Source organism: Heterocephalus glaber, unplaced genomic scaffold (genome assembly GCF_053883595.1).
Source record: "Heterocephalus glaber isolate CG9 unplaced genomic scaffold, H.glaber_assembly_v1.0 deba00000347, whole genome shotgun sequence".
Taxonomy (NCBI): Eukaryota; Metazoa; Chordata; class Mammalia; order Rodentia; family Bathyergidae; genus Heterocephalus; species Heterocephalus glaber.
In genome coordinates, this window is record NW_028258143.1 from 55,558,781 (window position 1) to 55,576,910 (window position 18,130).

General features: G+C 36.2%; 1 protein-coding gene and 1 long non-coding RNA gene across 4 annotated transcripts in view; one reads left to right on the forward strand and one right to left on the reverse strand.

Annotated features, from left to right (window-relative positions):
* LOC110344462 (uncharacterized) overlaps positions 1-2,150 on the reverse strand; it is an 84,089-nt gene extending 81,939 nt beyond the window's left edge. The window contains exons 1-2 of the long non-coding RNA XR_002387051.2: positions 2,022-2,150; positions 1,731-1,855 (exon numbers count right to left, since the gene is read on the reverse strand). This is a non-coding gene — a long non-coding RNA (uncharacterized LOC110344462). The remainder of the gene's footprint in view (positions 1-1,730; positions 1,856-2,021) is intronic.
* Positions 2,151-2,176: 26 nt separating this feature from the next.
* Mtx2 (metaxin 2) overlaps positions 2,177-18,130 on the forward strand; it is a 60,782-nt gene continuing 44,828 nt past the window's right edge. Inside the window, exon 1 of one of the 3 annotated variants that reach the window (XM_087200723.1) lies at positions 2,177-2,404. Coding sequence is in view for 1 of the 3 variants with exons in the window: in XM_004857731.3 (XP_004857788.1) it covers positions 2,365-2,404 (40 nt within the window). In the remaining 2 variants the exon portion in view is untranslated. The remainder of the gene's footprint in view (positions 2,405-18,130) is intronic. The other 2 variants (XM_004857731.3, XM_087200718.1) reach the window with 2 other exon arrangements.

Genomic DNA, 18,130 nt, shown 5'->3' on the forward strand with positions numbered 1-18,130 from the left:
AACCATCTTTGAGGAACACACACCTCACCAGACATTAAGTCTGCAGTTGCACTTATCCTTGACTTCCCAGCTTCCAAGAGTAAGCAGTAACTTTGTTGTTTTTGAATTCTTCATTCCAAGATATTTTGTTTGAGCAGTTCTAAAAGAGTAAGACATTTGTTGTAACAGCAAAGATTGCTGTTAGTTTCAATCTAGGTCTGTGGTTTCATCCCAGTTCATCCAGGTACCGTGACTGAAGCCATGGATGCTTGGAGAAAATTGTGAGGACGCACTCTATTTTGCCTCAATCACATTGTGTTTCTCTGATCTGTTTGCCCAATCCCTGGCTCTGCCACTGTCTTCCACTTTGGGGCTTATCTCTACCCCTTAGACTCCTTTGATCTTGGTTTCCCCTATTCAATCTTCAGTACTCTTATAGAACTTTGGCTCAAGTTTCCACACATTTATGATGTGTAGCACTGAATCTGTCAAAAAGTAGTCAAAACATTGTACCTTCAGCTTTATAAAGGTGACAAACTAAAGCTGTGAGTAGAATTTGAAGCTATGTCAGATACTCATTTTTAGAAAGTTACATGTAATTCTTCACCGTGCAGAAAAGAGACAGGAACTTTTCTTTTGATTGACACCAGAAACCTGGAACTGCTCATTTCTCTTGGTCACCAAGAAGGTGACAAGGAAATGTATCATCACATACTCTTTACTATCAGTGTTTCCTTCCTCAGGACAAACAAGAACAGCCTACTATCATCCTTGTATTTCTACCATCTACAGCTCCTTGCCAATTCTGAATTTCAGCCAGAGAGAAGATGTTTCTTTTAAAGGTACATTTATGTTTATGTACATGCAAGAAACTGGGTAAATTTAAATTTAGTTTAACAATGTTCCTAGTTGTTGAAGAGGACACAAGTATTGATTTAAAATGTATCTTTAAATACTTAATATCTATTTTAATTGATAAAATTGTGTTCAACCCCAAAATATGTTTACATCCTAACCCCTGGCATCTGTGAATGTGACCTCATCTGGAAACAGGATCGTTACAGTTGAAATCAATCAGTTAAGATGACATCTTAGTCACTTTCCTCATTGCTGAGACCCTACACCAAATACATGCAACTTAAAGGTTTATTTTGGGTCACAGTTTGTAGAGGTTTCAGCCCACAGCTGGCTGGCTCCAGGGCAGAAGTTCCACGATAGAAGGGCCTGGGCAGAGGAACACTGCTTACCCCATGGCAACTGGGAGCACAGAGAGTCAAACGGGCTGTTGGAAAGGGAAATATAACCTTTTGGGTCAGGTCCACAGTGACCAGGCACTACATCCTAATAGTAAGTCAGCTGTAATGCCCCATAATCCAATCACCTTCCAGATAGCTTGATAGCTTGATGAGGCTTGGGGGTAGGGGGTGGGGTAACATCTAAATATAAACCATAACAGATGACGTCATACTCTCTTAGGGTGGGCCACTTGTAGTATTTTATGCTTCTAAATCTGTAACACACATGATTTTTCTTAATTGTGTACATACAATTTGAGAAGTGATTAGGCTAAGGGGGAAAGATTCTGGTAAATTGAGTGTCTTCCTGCCCCCATCCTCATAGCCAAGAGGGTGAGAAGCTGAGCTTCATTTCGGGTGTATGGACTTGAAGGACAAATATAAACTATCTTACGGCCTAGGCGCTCCCCATGCCTTTCTTTCTGGCGAGCACGTTTGAATAAAGAAATAACTTACACTAATGTCTGTCCATGGACCAATCAACTTAGCAGCTTACTGGCGCAGAGAGCATTCATGTGGGTTTGTGGGCCTCAGCGGAGTCCCTGAGCAGGCAGTTATACTCTCACAGCTCGTTTCCTTATCTGTAAAATGGCGATAATAGTATCATCTTAATGCGTTGTTTAGAGGACGAAATAAAGCAGAATGATGTAAATCTATATCTATATTATAGGGTATCTGGTGTCTAATGGGTGCTTTTAAATGTTATTACTTGCTTACAAGATCGCTGCTTACAGAAAAGATACTAACCCCCCCAGAATGCCCCGCTGCCCACATGCCGGAGACGAGTTGGGGCGCGGCTTCCGGGTCTCTCACCCCTAGGACCGCGGAGAGCGTGGGAGCAGCTGGACGCGCGGGCGGCGAGGGGGCGGAGTCGGCGGACGGAAGCGCTCGCGCGCCACTGTCAGCCGCGCCGGAAGTTCCCGGCCGGGCCTGGCGGTAACCTTGGAGGCCTCCCCGCCGCTACTGCCAGGTTTCGCTTTGCGAGTCTGAGCTTCAGCCAGCCTTGGCTCGATAGCTACCTTGCGCCGCTGCGATTGTGCGCTGAAGGCCGCGGGGAGCAGGCAGCGGGGCGCAGGGCTGCCCAGCCGACATGTCTTTAGTGGCGGAAGCCTTCGTCTCTCAGATCGCAGGTAGCGCGCGTGGCCGCGGACCGAGGCGGGGACGACGCGGGGCAGTTGCGGGGACCCACGTCGGGGATAGGGCCAGAGCGTTGCTCCAGCCTTGTGGCATTGGATGCCTAACCCAAACCTGGGGATGGAGGCGGCCACCGAGCACAAGCCTCGCTTTACTGATGAGAAAACAGAGGACATAGTTGGCCAAGGTCAACTCGCAGAGGCGGGAGTCCCGACCGCGTCTCTGGGGCAGCGCTTTGTCGCGCTCCCCTTTCCAGCTGGGGTATCGGGAGAACGCCGTGGATTGGGATTGAGGTGGGCCAGGCTTCACTCTAAGAGTGGGGGCAGTCTTTCGGTCGTGGGACCTAAGTTTAAGGTGACTGTCCCTGATGAGTCAATTTTGTTACCAATTGTCATTAAGGAGCCATCGAAGTTCTTCCTCTCCATACCACATAATAATACTGCCATTTGCTAAGTCTCTAGGCTTCATCGAAATACTTTAAATCGTCATGTACATTAAAGAACTAGCTTTGATTCGATGGACTGAACATGACCTATGTAAATAGATTTATAATATATTTTTAAAAAGTTTTTGTGTTTATTGTAGTGAAAGAAATTGTTGAGATAGTGAGAGACTAGGGTAGATATTTCAAAGTGTAGGTTAGTGGAGTTAATTTTAACTCTAGCGGTGTTTTCAACATAAGTACAGTAGTCACCAGGATAAACAAGTACATTTCAATAAAAAATATTTTGGAATTGAGTCGTATGGGATGTGTTATAAACTTTCCGAAAATGTTTTTCACTGCGGTGCACTTGGGTGAACATGTATTTCTTTTTTTGTCTTTTTCCTCTTAGATACATTGTTTTCTAGGAGAGAGAAGCTCCCGCTAGATTGTAAGCTTCATGAAAGCAGGGATCATACTTGGTTTGTTCCCCGTTGTATCTTGAGTGCCTGCTGTTGTCAGTAAATATTTGTGATTTGAACTAGTAAATAATATTGAGATGTCAAGCAATGATTATTTCTCTTTTTACCACTTAGGTTGAAAAATATCAGGCTATAGATCGGTGATTTATATTACTATTTTGTTAAAAAATAATTTCACAGTACATGCTGATATTGGTGTTCTGTGGGTATGCTTCCCAAAGTGTGATTTCTTTTAAAGAGAAATGAGTGTCTTTTAATAAACTTTTGATAAGCCTAGAAGTTTGCCTTAATTTAATGAAGTTTAAGAATTTCTAGGAATTTTGTCTGTTGTCTTAGTTTCCTCACAGAGGAAACAGTTAAAGAGGGATAATTCAGTAAATGGTATTGGAACAGCTCTTAAGTTCTCCATCACATGAGTAAATTCCAGTTGTATTAAAGATTTAAATGTAAAATAACAAAACAGATTGTTAGAAAATAAATAGGAGAAAACATAGGAGATTATTTTAATAATATTGGATTGCAGAAGAGGCATAAGCGAGACACGGAATCCAAAAGAGAAAAAATTGACAGAGTTGGTTGTGGAAAAACTTCAACAGCCTTTCATAATAAAAAATACCATAAATAAGTTTCTGCAAATTAATAATAAGATGTTTCATTTAAAAAAATAGAAAGATAGCCTAAAAGAATCAAGGGTGAAGGATCTGAACAGGGCTTTCACAAAAAGGGAAATGGAGACGATCAGTGAATAGCTGAAAAGATGCTTCTCATTAACAGATAATTTTTCCATCTAGGAGATGAGTAAAACTGAATATGATAATTTCTAGTATTGACAGGCATATAGGGAAGACAGTTACTTCAAACCACTGTTGAGGCTGTAAACTATTACTTTTTGGAACCTAATATGTAAATATTTATTGTCATCATTTGGGCCCAAAATCTCCTTATAGGGATTTATCTAATATAAATCTGAGACTGTACTTAAAGAAATATACAACAATATAACAATTGTTTGTAATAGCAAAAAACTAGAAATGACCCAAATGTATATCAAATTATGATGTACTGCTCCAGTCATCCCATTTCTGGGTATATATGCCCAGAATTGAAATTGGTATGTCAAAGAGATGTTTGTACTCTCATGTTCATTGCAACTCTGTAGTAACCAAGATGTGGAAGCAGCGTGTCTATCCACTGATAAATGAATAAAGTAAATATGGCATATATGTACAATGGAATACTATATAGCCTTAAAAAGAAGGTAGTTCAATCATTCACCACAACATAAATAGAACTGGAGGATGTTATGTTAAGTGAAATCAGGCATAGCACAGAATGACAAATCCTAGATGATCTTACTTATATGTGGTATCTAAAAAAGTACATCTTGTAGAAACAGAGTAGAAAGTTAATTACCTGAGGCTAGAGGGGGCGCAGAGGAGTTGGGTGGGGAAAGGATAGAAAATACCATTTAGACTGGAGTGACTTGTTACACCTCATGGTGACCACAGTTAATAATGTGTGTTTCAGAATTTCTAAAAAAATAATCTTTAATATTTTCATCACAAAAAACATAACTTGATGAGGTGATAGATATGTTAATTAGCTTGATTGAATTTCTAGAGTGTATATATAGAGCAAAAAACATTGTCAGTTAAAAAAGTAAATTTATAAAAATAGTATACTTGCATTTTTACAGATACTAAAAATGAGATCAAGTGCACCTGTTATATTGGCTTGTAAGCTCAGATTATATTAAGTAAAAGGAAATTATGGGATGCAATATATCTTGTATGAACTCATTAAATAAACCCTGTATAGACATGTATATGTTTGTCTAAGCAAAGAAAAATTTACGGAATATTCAGCTAACTTTTACTAGGAATTTCAGGGTAATAATAGAGTGTGGAGGATGGAGGAACTATTTGTGAATTATATGAATTACTATAGTGAGAATATTTTACTTTTGTAATTTAAGTAATTGTACTATTTTAAATTTAACAGATACTTTATGAAGTGAAAAGGGGGGCTAAAATAACAGTTTGTCTGAAACCTTGGGTTTGACTTGTAAATGTGACTCAGAACCTACAAGTATTCCCAGTGTTCTGTTTTTCATACTAATACGGTTTTCTTGGAAGGAAGTAACCTCAGAAGGATAGAGATATATATCTACATAGTCCTGTTACAGTGTAATGTATAATTAGGAATCTGTTTTTGTAACTGAGAGCTCTGATTTTTAGTGTATCTGGCACTTTGCTTATTATTGTGCCTTGCAGTGGATATGAGCTAATACTTTTTGGTATTTCTTTTGGAAACATTTAGTGGCATTTGGCGTCTGTAATATTTTTTACAGTCCCTTCTTTCAGAGCCTTATTCATAAGGATGTCTCTGGAAATTGCTATAGTTTGGATATGAAATGTTCCCCAAAGGCCTATGTGTTAAAGGATTGATCCCCAGAGTGGCGGTATTGGGGGGTGATGGGAAGGTTAAGAGGTAGGGTCCAGTGGGACGTCTTCTAGTGGGGATTTGCCTTCTCACGGAACTGAGATCCTGGTCTCTTCTGCTTGTTGCCTCTCTTGTCTTGGTCATGAGGTAAACGACTTTGCCCTGCTGCATGCTCCTTGCTGTGATATATACTGGCTTGCCACAAACTCAGAAGTGGTGAGTGAGTCTGACCCATGGACTAAAACCTCCAAAACTGTGAGCTAAAATAAGCCTTTCCTCCTCATAAATTGGTTATCTCAGATATTTTGTTAGACTAATGGAACGCCAGCTCACAGGGAAGCCTTCTCTGAGTTCCTCAGTTTAGCAAACCACTTCTCTTATTACTAGTGTATCTATCCCCCACCAAGTTTTCTGTCCTTGTTCTCTCCATCTCGACTCCTATTACCTTATTTCAGGTCTTTGTTAGTTCTTATTTGGAGTACTGTATTAGACTCTCAGTTGGTTTTTTGCTTCCAAAAGTCTCTACATTGCAGACCTCAGTGGTTTTTCATTTTGTTTTTAGTTTTATTTTCCTGAACTGTTAGACACCTGTCTCTGTCACACACATACACACACACACACAGGGGATTGAACCAAAAGCCTTTGTACTGAGGTACATCCCTAGCCCTTTTTAAATTATTTTTGAAACAGGGTCTCGCTAAATTGCTAAGTTGCCCAGGCGAGGCTTAAACTTTTGATTCTCCTGCCTCAGTCTTCCAAAGTCCTGGTGACTTCTCTTGTTTTAATGCCTTTATTGTTTTCCTAGTATCAGTAGGATAGAGTGGCATATGTGGTCCTCATGAGCAAGTCCAAGTCTCTCTCTCTGGTCTCATCTCTTGTCACACCTTTCCTTGAACTTGGGCCTTTCTAAGCTATTTGTACTGTCCACCCTCGGTACATGTTACCCTCTGCTTGAAATGGCCAACTTGCTTAGAGAACTACTGTTTCTTATGAGTCTGGGCACCATTTGAACATGTAAGTCTATCACACATTTGTTTTTCCTGTCAAATGAGAAAGGCTTATAGTGTTTTTTTCTAATAATAATAATAACAGTAATAACATATGACAATTATAAAGAATGAAAACAATCCAGAGAATTATGTCATAAAATAAAAATAATCAGAAATCACACCACCTAGATTAAGACTTTAAAATCTTAAGTTCATCTTTAAAACTTCAATGAACAAAGCTATATCATTCCCTTTCCTTTAATTAAAAATATATTTATAGTTAATATATAATGTGTCTCCTTTAAAACAACTTATTTGTTTCATATAGGAATCTTCATGTCTATGAGTGGAATTATATATCATTATTTTTGAATAGATATACAGTAATTGTAGCAAAGAAGCCATAATTTGTTTATGCAGTCATATTCTAATGGTTTTTTTAGGGTGTTGTTTCAGTTGAGCAGCAGTAGGATCTCTATCCTTCACACACACACACACAGAATTGGCTGATGCTGTGGTTGTGAGTTGTGAGTGCTGGCCAAGCAGGTTGAGAATGCACAACAAGCAATTGGCACGGGGAGACCATAGGACCAAGTCCCCCTTGAAGTGTCTGATCTGAGGGAGGACTTAGGCCCACTTTTAAAGGGGTTTCCATTGATTAAAGCCACCTAGCACAAGCTCTCTTTTGATTAAAGGCAACTAATTAAGGACTTTAATTATATCAGGAAAATCCCTTCATAGCAGCACCTAGATTAGTGTTTGAATAACTGGAGGAAGCTGTTTGTATGCTACCAAATGGCGTCTCTTCTGTCTTACCAATACCTGCTATAGAATGTCCCTTGTAGCCCACTTCATATAGCAAGATAGTAGAAAGTGAATGTTTGGCAAATGCTCTGTCTAGTCAGCTGATTCATGCCAAAGCCATTACCAGTGTATATGATTTTTCTCTGTTGTACACGCTACTTGTGTAAACATATTTGTGCGCCTGCTTGGTAGTTTCTTGGGATAAATTTCTTAAGGTAGAAGAGGAATTTAAATTGTTTTGTCAGCTAAGTAATATAGAGAGTAGTGATAAGTTGTGATTTTGAAGGGATAGTTTGGATCTTTAGATGATGATAGGATAATAGGCTGGGTTTTAGAATTTTAAAAGGAAGATAAAAATGGTCCTGGATATTGAATTGTTTTAAAATATTTTATGCTTCCTTTGGGTTCTGATGTAGTCAGACCTGTCTTCTTATTCAGCTACTGGCTGTAAGACCTTGGGGATATTACCTGCATTTTAAAATGTAAAATAGTAGTATATGTTTTTTAAAGACAGGATGAAGAAATATCTAAAATGCTAGGTATTGTGTTTGTCACAAAGTAAGCTCTCAGTAAATGTTCATAAATATTATTTTTAGCTACTTTTCTCTTGATTTTTCTCTGCTAGGTTTTGCCTTCAATTTCCCTTGTACAGATGCAGTTTTGGTGAAGTGTTTAAAAGATATTTATTGATAGAAAATAATTTATTTCAATAACCCAAGACATCCATGGTAACTCCAATTATTGAAACTACTCTTAGTGATGACAAATTATTTTAGGATATTCAAATAAAACATTGTTCAAGGTATTTATTTCCTGATTTTGTATTTGATGTCTTGGTATAGGTTATAGTGGAGGTCTATAATTCAGTCGTTGCTACGTATGATTGCTGATAAAAAGAGTAAGCTTCCATTTTTGTGCTACTGTGCTAAATGGTTTATTTACATAATTGTTAATATTAACAATTTGATCTTGTTATGTAGGTAGTATTAACGCAGATAAGTAAGATGAAGAGAGCAAGGTCTTTGGAATAAGAACTGAGTTCTAAGCTTTACTCTGCTTCTTGTTCTGTGATCTTGGGTAGGCCTTTCTAGTCCTCAGTTTCCTTATTTATAGAAGGGAGATTATATATCTTGTAATGTATATTAATCACATTGTATAAAATGGTGAATAAATGCATGAAATTTTCTATTACTTTTATTGCCTGAGAGTGTTTCACTTTGTATAGGAGAGGGGATCTTTGGAGGCTGTTACTTTCAATATCTGGTGTCCCATTACCACTGAACACCAGAAAATCCCTGAAGTGGTTTTTTTCCTCAAAAAAATTAATTGAATTTATTGGATTTCAATGTTGTTATTTTTATTTATTCATATACCATCTTTTCTGAGTTAATACCTCATCAATGCCTTGCTATATTTTAAGCATGTCAGTATAAATTTTTATAGTGTAGTTAAAAAATTTTTTTTTCAGTACTCAATCCTTAGCCCTTTTTTGTTTTTTATTTTAAGATAAGATCTAAGTTACTGCATTGTCCATTCTGGGCTCAAACTTGTGATCCACCTGCCTCGGCCTCCCAGATTGCTGGGGTTATAGGTACACTGTAATTTACTGATCTTTTGAAATCTGGATAATATCTTTTTTTTTTCTTTTTTCTTTGGCTGTGATGGGAACTGATGGCAGGGCATTGTGTGTGCTGGACAAGTACTCTACCACTGAGCTACACCCTGTTCTGGTCTTTATTTAGAAGCTCCTAGTAAACTATATAAAGGACATAAAAGAATATTTGAAATATTTATCTCATTGTGGGTATTTGAGTGTTCAGTTATTTAAATTTATTATTTTAGCAGTAGCAGTAACCAGAGGTATGGGCTAGGAAAGTGATTTTGTATGGTTCTGTGGGGCCTCTATCTTGAAAGTAAATGTGATCAAAACAGGCATGTTTTAAAGTTTGTTTTTATATCAATAATAAAGTTTTCTTTCACAAGGGTATTGGATAATCTAGACTTTATAAGCATTCAGAAGCACTTTAGAGACTGAAAGAAGGGGAAAATACGGATTAAAAATCTTGTAAAATTGGACAGAGGCACGGGTGGGTGGTACTTGAGGGAAGGGTGTGGCTCAGTGGTAGAGCACTCCACGGAGTATGAGAGTCCCCGAGTTGGAGCCAAATACTGGGGAATAAAAAGGAAGTACTGCTACTGTCCACCAGGTCTTAGAACAATATTGAGAAGAGAATGAAGAAAATGCTAGTAAAAGCTCTCATATTTCTATACCAGATTAATGATAATGACAACAGATAATTGAAGAAATATACATTAAATTCTTTTGGTCTTGAAAATAAAAGGTTTTTTTTATATAGCTGTTTTTACTCAGAGTTTGGAGGATTCTCCAATATTAAGGAAGGCACTAAGGCATAATTGAGAAGTTACTGAACTGACCGTCACATTTCAGAGATCTTTTCATACTTTTTTTTTTATACCGGGGATAGAACTCAGGACCTTGCACTTGCAAGGCAGGCGCGGTGCCATTGAGCTAAATTCCCAGACCTAGAAATCTTTTCATTCTTTTTTTTTTTTTTTTTTCGTTATCGGAGATCGAGCTCGGGACCTTCCGCTTGTGAGACAGGCGGCGGCGGAACCACTGAGCTAAATCTCCGGCCTGATCTTTTCATTCTTATTAGTCATATGAATGGTTTATCACCTTGGTAGATGTGAAGTTGATATTAAAGGACAGGTGATGAAGCAAAACAACTATACAATTGGTTATACTTCAGGTTAGAGGTAAAGTACAGCTTATTGATAGCAGCGTGACCCATTATTTCATACTGCCTTCATTACTAGGTTGGAAACTAGATTCTGAGAAGCATCGTTTTGGTGCCTTTTGAAAGTTTTGGTATATTAAGATTCCTTGAAAGGTTTGTTTACTGAAAGTGTCCATAGTTGAGCTGTAGTGTGTTTTAATTTTCTTGTAAACTTTATCACAATTTCATATTCTGAAATTACATGATTTTGCACAAGTGCATGTGTGTGTGTGTTGCTAGGGATAGAACCTGGGGCCTCACACATGCCAGGCAAGAGTTCTGTCACTGAGATAGAGTTCCAGCCTCATAATTTTTAGTTTTTAATTAAAGAGATTTTGGTGATGAGTGCCCTGTAAAATTTGTCAGTCTTATTTCTGTGAGGACTTTTGAGATACTAGTATTAGCTCAATCCTTCTGTATTTGAGTCGGAATTGAAAGAAAATGTCATCAAACTTCTTAACATTTTTCAAACATTTAAAAAATATCTCGATAAGCAGTTATTGGATGGACTGAATATATCAAATAGACATGAGATATTGAAAATTCAGGCTTCTCATTTTTTTTCAAAGACAAGTTATAATGTTCAGCAAATTTAGCTATAGACATTTATATGTAGAAGTATTTGCCTTGCCAGTAAAGGAAATTCATGTTTTAATTTTTTATTGCTTTGTAAATGATTCTCTATTCTTGAACACTTTCCTTATTTTTGTATACTCTCTAAATGAATCATGGTTTTGAACTTTTTAACATCAGTAATAAAAATGAAATTTGATTGGTTAGTAGTAAAGAAGGTTCTTTTCATAAAAACAATCATTTTGTCATGAAAATTCCCATTAACTGTAACTGTGTTAGCAAAATAGGAACTGTAAAATGCATTTCATTGTGCTTATACACTTAGCTATGTTTTTGTGCTGATTACATACTTTTATCTCCAAAAACTTTTATAAGCTGAAGAGTTTTCATCATATCTTGATCTGCCTTTGAATTTTTTTTTTTTTTGGTACTGGGGATTGAACTCAGGTCCTTGCGCTTGCTCAGCAGGTGGCAAAACCACTGAGCTAAATCCCCCGGCCCCTGCCTTTGAATTTTTAAAAAGACCTCAGGTGTGCATATTTAACCTCGTGATACAATAGTCTTAGAAATGATAGAATTTCCTCTCACATATCATATTTCATTACTTGGTTAATCTAGAGCACCAACTTTATACAAATAGTGAGGCCATCATTTTTCCAGTATTTATTTCTGTAAACTAATATTGGCAGCCAGGTAATGATTTGGCCTTTTATTAATCTCCTTTGCTTTTGACTATTAGCCTTGATAAGAAAATGTTTTGACCTCATGAATTATAAGTAATGCTTGTAACTTGCCTATTTTATGAATTTAAAAAAGATTATGTTACAGTAATTAAAAAACAAATTTCATTAAATATTATTTTTATTTTCTTTAAATATTGTTATTTTTACTATTGCTATTCATCAATTTAAGATTCTAATTTGACTAGTGATGAGAACTAGTTACATAATGCTGTTTAACTGGAATTGATCCTTGTTCCTCAGTTGAGATTGTGAATTAGTTTTTAATGTATTTTCTCCCTGTATTAGTCCAGTGCTTGATTCATTCTTCAAGACCTAAGAAGAGAACAGTCCAAGGTTAGGGTTTTATGTACCCTAGTCATGAAACAGCTCTGGCCACCAACCCAGGCATCAAGCTACGATGAACAAAGGACTGTCGTGTGCTCTGCCTCTGATTGATAGAACACCATCACCAGTAAGGTGTCTCTTTGCCCATTGCCAAGGGGGTTTGCCTTGTGTTTTTATACTGATTTTCTCTTACTATCATTTGGTGGCCTTTCAGAGAATATAAAATAATTTAAATATTAAAATGAATAAACATTTAGAAGTGAGATTGGTTTTAGAAATTGTAGAATGCAGATTAAAGACATTTATGTTTTTATTTACTGTTTTAGATCCTTTGTATTATAGGTAATTGACCTTATTGATTTGCCTTTCATAAAAAGATATGTTAAGATTTGGAAGGCCGGGGATTTAGCTCAGTGGCTTTGCCACCTGCTGCGCAAGCGCAAGAACCTGAGTTCGATCCCCAGTACCAAAAAAAAAAAATTTGAGTTCAGGTAGAGTAATTAAGTCATTTTTCTGTTGGATTCTACTAAGAAAGAATGGAAGGTTTTTAATTTAAGGCTTTTATTACATTAGCCTGAGTTACTGGCTTGTTGATGCCTTGAATATTTTCCTGACCTTTTAAACTCCAGAGGTTTGTCAGGTCTATGAACATGATCCTTCCTTACTTATTTATTTTTTTGCTGGTGCTGTTGGGGATCAAACCTAGGCTGTCATGCACTAGGCAAGAGCTCTTATCACTGAGCTGTACTCCTAGCCCTTGAAACTGATTCTTGAATACCATTTTGAAATTGGCCTCTTGTTTCATGTGCATAGATTTAGATGGCTCATGTTCAAGTCTCATAATTATTATTATTTTTTTTGGTACCGGGGATCGAACTCGGGTCCTTGTGCTTGCACAGCAGGCGGCGAAACCACTGAGCTAAATCCCCAGCCCAAGTCGCATAATTATTAACTTACTTTTACTTTCCTTATTGATTATGTGTAATGAAAAAACTATTGTTTAATCACCTTGGTTCTAAAGTAAGTGTGGCCCTCAGTACATTATCTTAAAGGCTTATTTGTGAACATTATGAAATTACAACATACTACTCAGGTGTGTTTTAAAACATAGCTTTAAGCCATATCCACAAATACTCAAGTAGAATAAGATGGTCAAAAACCTTTTTGAATAAAATTAATCTATCCAGATTCTCACTACCACATGAGAACCAAATGAATGAGATGAAAAGAACTTAATCTTATTTTAAGTGCCATCTACATTTCTAGGTTAGCCTTTTTCTTATGTGTCTGTTTCAGATCTGTATTAGATTCTTGGTCCTCATGGCTACAGAGTCAGAATCTCTTGAGTTTAGAGTTTGATAGGAATGCACAAGTTTACCAAGTTCTAGGTGATTCTTATATATTAAGATTTGAGAACTATTGTAAGATGATTATATTACTTTAATTCTAGTAATGATTACCCACAAGTGTTTAATTGTGAGATTTAGTTGTATGTTCACTGACTGTGGAGCCAGACTACTTGGGTTTTCATCCTGTCACATGTAAGCACTGACTTTTCTCAAATCACTTGTACCTCAGTTTTCTTATCATAAAATAAGGATGATAATAGTATCCATCTCTTAAAGATGTTGCATATAGTTCATATGTGTCAAGCACTTAAGTGTACAATAAGTGCATGAAGTCTTTAAAATTTTCTGTGCTTCAGCTTTATTGTACCCCTTTTACAAGTACAGTAAACATTTTTTAGTTTATTTATACAATTTTGTGACTGTTAGCACTAATTATAGATTTCTGTCACCTCTAAAAGAAATCGCTTGCCCATTTATAATTACTTCACATTTCTACCCTCAGGCTGAATCAACCCCCTAATCTATTTTCTGTTTCTGTAGATTTGCCTATGCCAGATATATTATATGAATGAAATCATACAATATATTTTCTTTTACGTCTGCCTTTTTAAAATTAGGCATAGTGGTTTTGAAGTTCATTCGTTTTGTAGCATATATCAGTCCTTCGTCCCTTCTTTTTGTGAGATAATGTTCTAGGGTATGGATAATATCCTATTTTGTTTATACAATTGATGAACATTTTGTTGATTCCACTTTTTGGCTATTGTGAGTAATACTGCTATGAACATTCATGTATAGGTCTTTGTGTGGACATATGTTTTTACCTCTCTAGGGTGAATACCTATGAGTGGAACTGTTGGTTCCACACCTAATTCTGTGTTTAAAATTTTGAGAACTTTTTATAGTCCTGCCTGTAATGTATGGGAGTTATGATTTCTCCATATCCTCTAAACATTTTTGGTTTGTCTGGTTAATTATATTCCTCCTAGTGGGTGTGAAGTGGTACCGTATGGTTTTGATTTGTATTTCTGTAATGACTAATGATGCTGGGCATCTTTTAAGGTACTTACCAGCCATTCATGTATCTTTGGAGAAATGTCAGTTCATATTCCCTGCCCAATTTAAACAACTGGGTTATAGTGTCTTTATTACTGGGTTGTGTCAGTTCTTTATATATTTTATATATAAGCTGTATGCGTAGTAGGGATGTTTTAAGTGCTTTTGTCATAGTTGTCATCTTCATCGTCGTTGTCGTCGTCGTCGTTGTCGTCATCATCATCATCTACCCAAGCAGTTTAAGGAAAGGGATTCTCATTCTTATCTAGTTTTATTTGGGCTCTCCAACTTTGGTCATGAGGGGGAACTTCTTCCCTCTGTTAGTTTTTCTACATGTTCAGTCTGTATTGCTTTCTATCTTCTGCTCCATCAGTGTATTAGGACCCATTGTGTTGGTTATCTAACCCTACTGTGTCATTCATTCTTGTGATTCACTTTGGGTCATTTAAATCTTTTGTTTACTGCTTGGTTCCAAAGGGAAAGGTGGTTGGAGATATTGATGAGTTATTTGTGGAATATTGTTTGACTTACTCGCCATGGTTCAGTAAATTGACATTCATTTGGCATTTTGGAAATTGTGCACTGTTGTGTATTATTTATTTTATTTGTTCTTACCCACCTTGTAGCCCAGGCAGAATCAAGCCTTCTTATAGGTATGCTAATAATATTTATTGTCATAGAGTATGGTATTTGGTAAGAGTTTTTATCTTGAGACATTATAAAAGCAACAAATATGGAGATAGGTTTCTAACTTAAAAATTCCTTAAGGGCAAGTAGTCGGTTTTCTTTACAGTCATATCTTTAGCATCAGTGTCTGACACATTATATGCAGTGAATATTTATTGAATGAGTGATAAAACTGATTTGAAGACTGGCTAAATTTACTCTCTGAAATGAGAGCTATGTATAATTTACTTTACATATCTGTATAAAAGAAGCAATAAAGGCTGTACAGTGGAATCTGATGTCAGTCAGCAGGTTTCTCCTTAAGGACTTATAACTTGTAGCTAAGGGAGTAGTTCTAGTTTGAATCTTCTTCTAAAATAGTCTTCTTCCAGAGTCAGGAAATTCTTTTGTATTTGTATCTTACACTGTTGCAGACTGTCTTCAAATGTCTATTTCTTGTTTCAAGGCCCTTATTTTAATCTAAGGTGGTCTTTTATCACTGTGTCTACACTTAACTTTCAGTACCTTTAAGTTGCCTTACCACTACACTACACGGTATTGCCTGCCTGGTTTGCAGGTTTATGTAGTGACTGAGTGACACTGCTCTTCTCAGGTCCCCAGCATGAGCCTCTTTCTGACACAGCATGATCTCTGACTGTTGTGGTGATGAGAGAATGGTTTTATACTCCTCTTTTTGCTCCCATGGAGCAGTAGCTCAAAGCTGTTACTATTTAATCATTTCATGGTTATTATTACCTGGGACATGGTGTTATCTTTAATTTCTCTTAAGAGTTTTCAGGTTGAATTTTTGCTTAATCTAATACATAGCTCCTAAAATACATAGTCCCATATCATATTTGAAGTCTAAGCGTCTTAAGAATCTATTTTAAATCCAGCCTTACTAGAATTACCTAAAACTTGATGGGTTTTAAACTTACTGTCCCTGTTGGTATTGCTGAGATTATCAGTTAGAATCTATGTCAAATTAGCACGTTTATTTCCTTCTTTTCTCTGTGTGTCTTGCAGTAACTTGTCCATGTTTGAGAGCTGCCAAATGGTCTGTGATCATTTTGTTATATTAGTAGTATTTACATTTACACCTTTGGCAGAAAGCCATCCAAATCTGGGGATAGTCTACACATGTTTCTTATCCCTTTTCTATAGCATTGTCTAAATAGTCTTGCTAGGCTGAAGAGATGACATCTATGAGCTTTTGGAAACTAGTTGCCTAAGGATAAACTGAGTTTGACTTCATTAGTGCACAAATGATAGGTTTGTGTAGAGTTATTATAGCATTAATCAATTTGATGGATTGGAAAAGTGACAGAACTGAAGCAGCGTGTAATATTAGTGCCTATTATTCTACAAATTATGTCTTCACCTACATTCATATGCCAGAGGAGTCATGTTGTACATTAAAAATGCAGAACCTAAAAAAAAAAGAACCCAACAACAGAGGGCACCTCTTTCATGGCCCTTCTCTTGTCCTCTTAGATTAGATTGTCAAGAAATGGACTTTGGAATCTGGACTTGTTTATCAGGTCATAGCACTTTCATACTGTGAAATTCCCTGAATTGAATGGGATAGATAGATCATCTGCCACCAGAATGACTTATCGCTGAACTTGACAGTGCATATTGCAAGTAATAACGACTTTACAAGACCTAGTGAAAATACGTATGTGAATTTATTAGCTAGTAGTAATTTCACCAAAAATTAAAACAGATTAACAGTAAAGAATTGAATTTTTGCGATGTATTGTATTGGTTGATAAAGCTTAAAAATAGTTAGCTTTAAGACAGATGGGAAACAGAGAAACAGATATGTGTATTGGGTTGTGGGTATTGTTTTTTTTTTTTTTTTTGGTACCAGGGATTGAACTCAGGACCTTGCACTTGCAAGGCAGGCGGCAGAACCACTGAGCTAAATCCCCGGCCCAATTGTTTTATCATGTGTATATTTTTAACATTAGTTATATTTATATTTATATATATATTTATATATAGTTATATTTTTAACAGTTCATGTATGTATTATTTGATGATTTTCAAAAGTCTAAGAGTATCTGTTCTCTCTTATTAATTTTACTTTCTTCTTAGCATAAATACTTGTAAGAGTAAAGTTTCTTTTAAAAATTTAAGAACAACTCATTTGAATAAGGAAACTCCTTAACCCAATAAAGACTAAAAAGGCACTTCTTGCTATTGGTAAAGAACACACTAAAATGTAAAACAATCGGGATATTGCATAGACTTGGGCAAAATCAGAAAGTAGGTAAAAGACTAACTGTATTTTTAATAATATTAATTGACTGTGTGCTTAGTTATGAGGTGTTCTGATATTTATTTCTAGGTATTTTTTATAAAATAGGAATATGTTCCTTCGTTATAAAAATGATAATAATTTAACTCATATTTTACTAATGAAGCCCATTAGAATAGTAATTCTAAGGAGTGAATTAAAGTAGGTCACTAAGAGCATCTTACAGTAAGTTCCCGCTTTGACATGGAAAAGATAGGGTAGTGTCTGTATCAGAAATGAATTAATTTTTGAAAGGTAATTGAAATTTGAAATTTTTGCAATGTTCTGTTGACTTGAACCACCAGTGGTACATGCATGATTGTCCCATCAGGAGGGTTTTTTTAAATTTTTATTAGTAAAAAGATTCATAGAGGTGATTAGATCCATTTGTACCATGAGTGGTACAAACTGCCTGATGGGACTATCATGCAAATACCACTGATGGTTCAGCAGTGAGACATGAATTTCGGTCCCATCATGAACATGTTAAACAATACTTATACATTAGAAGTTGATTAATTTAATGTCATATTTCATCGTTTATTATTTAAATGCTATGTTTAGTTTGGGGTAGTTGAAAAGCCAAGGTTTTAATAACTAATATCAAGATTGTAGAAAATTTTCAGAATCTAAGAGTTTACCTCCTATAAGAGAGATAAGATATTGATATAACAATGCAGTGGAGTAGAAAATATAACATAAATACTGCTATGGACTAGTATAAATAGAAGAGAAATTAGATTCATTCTAAAAGCTCTCTTGATAGAAATGGT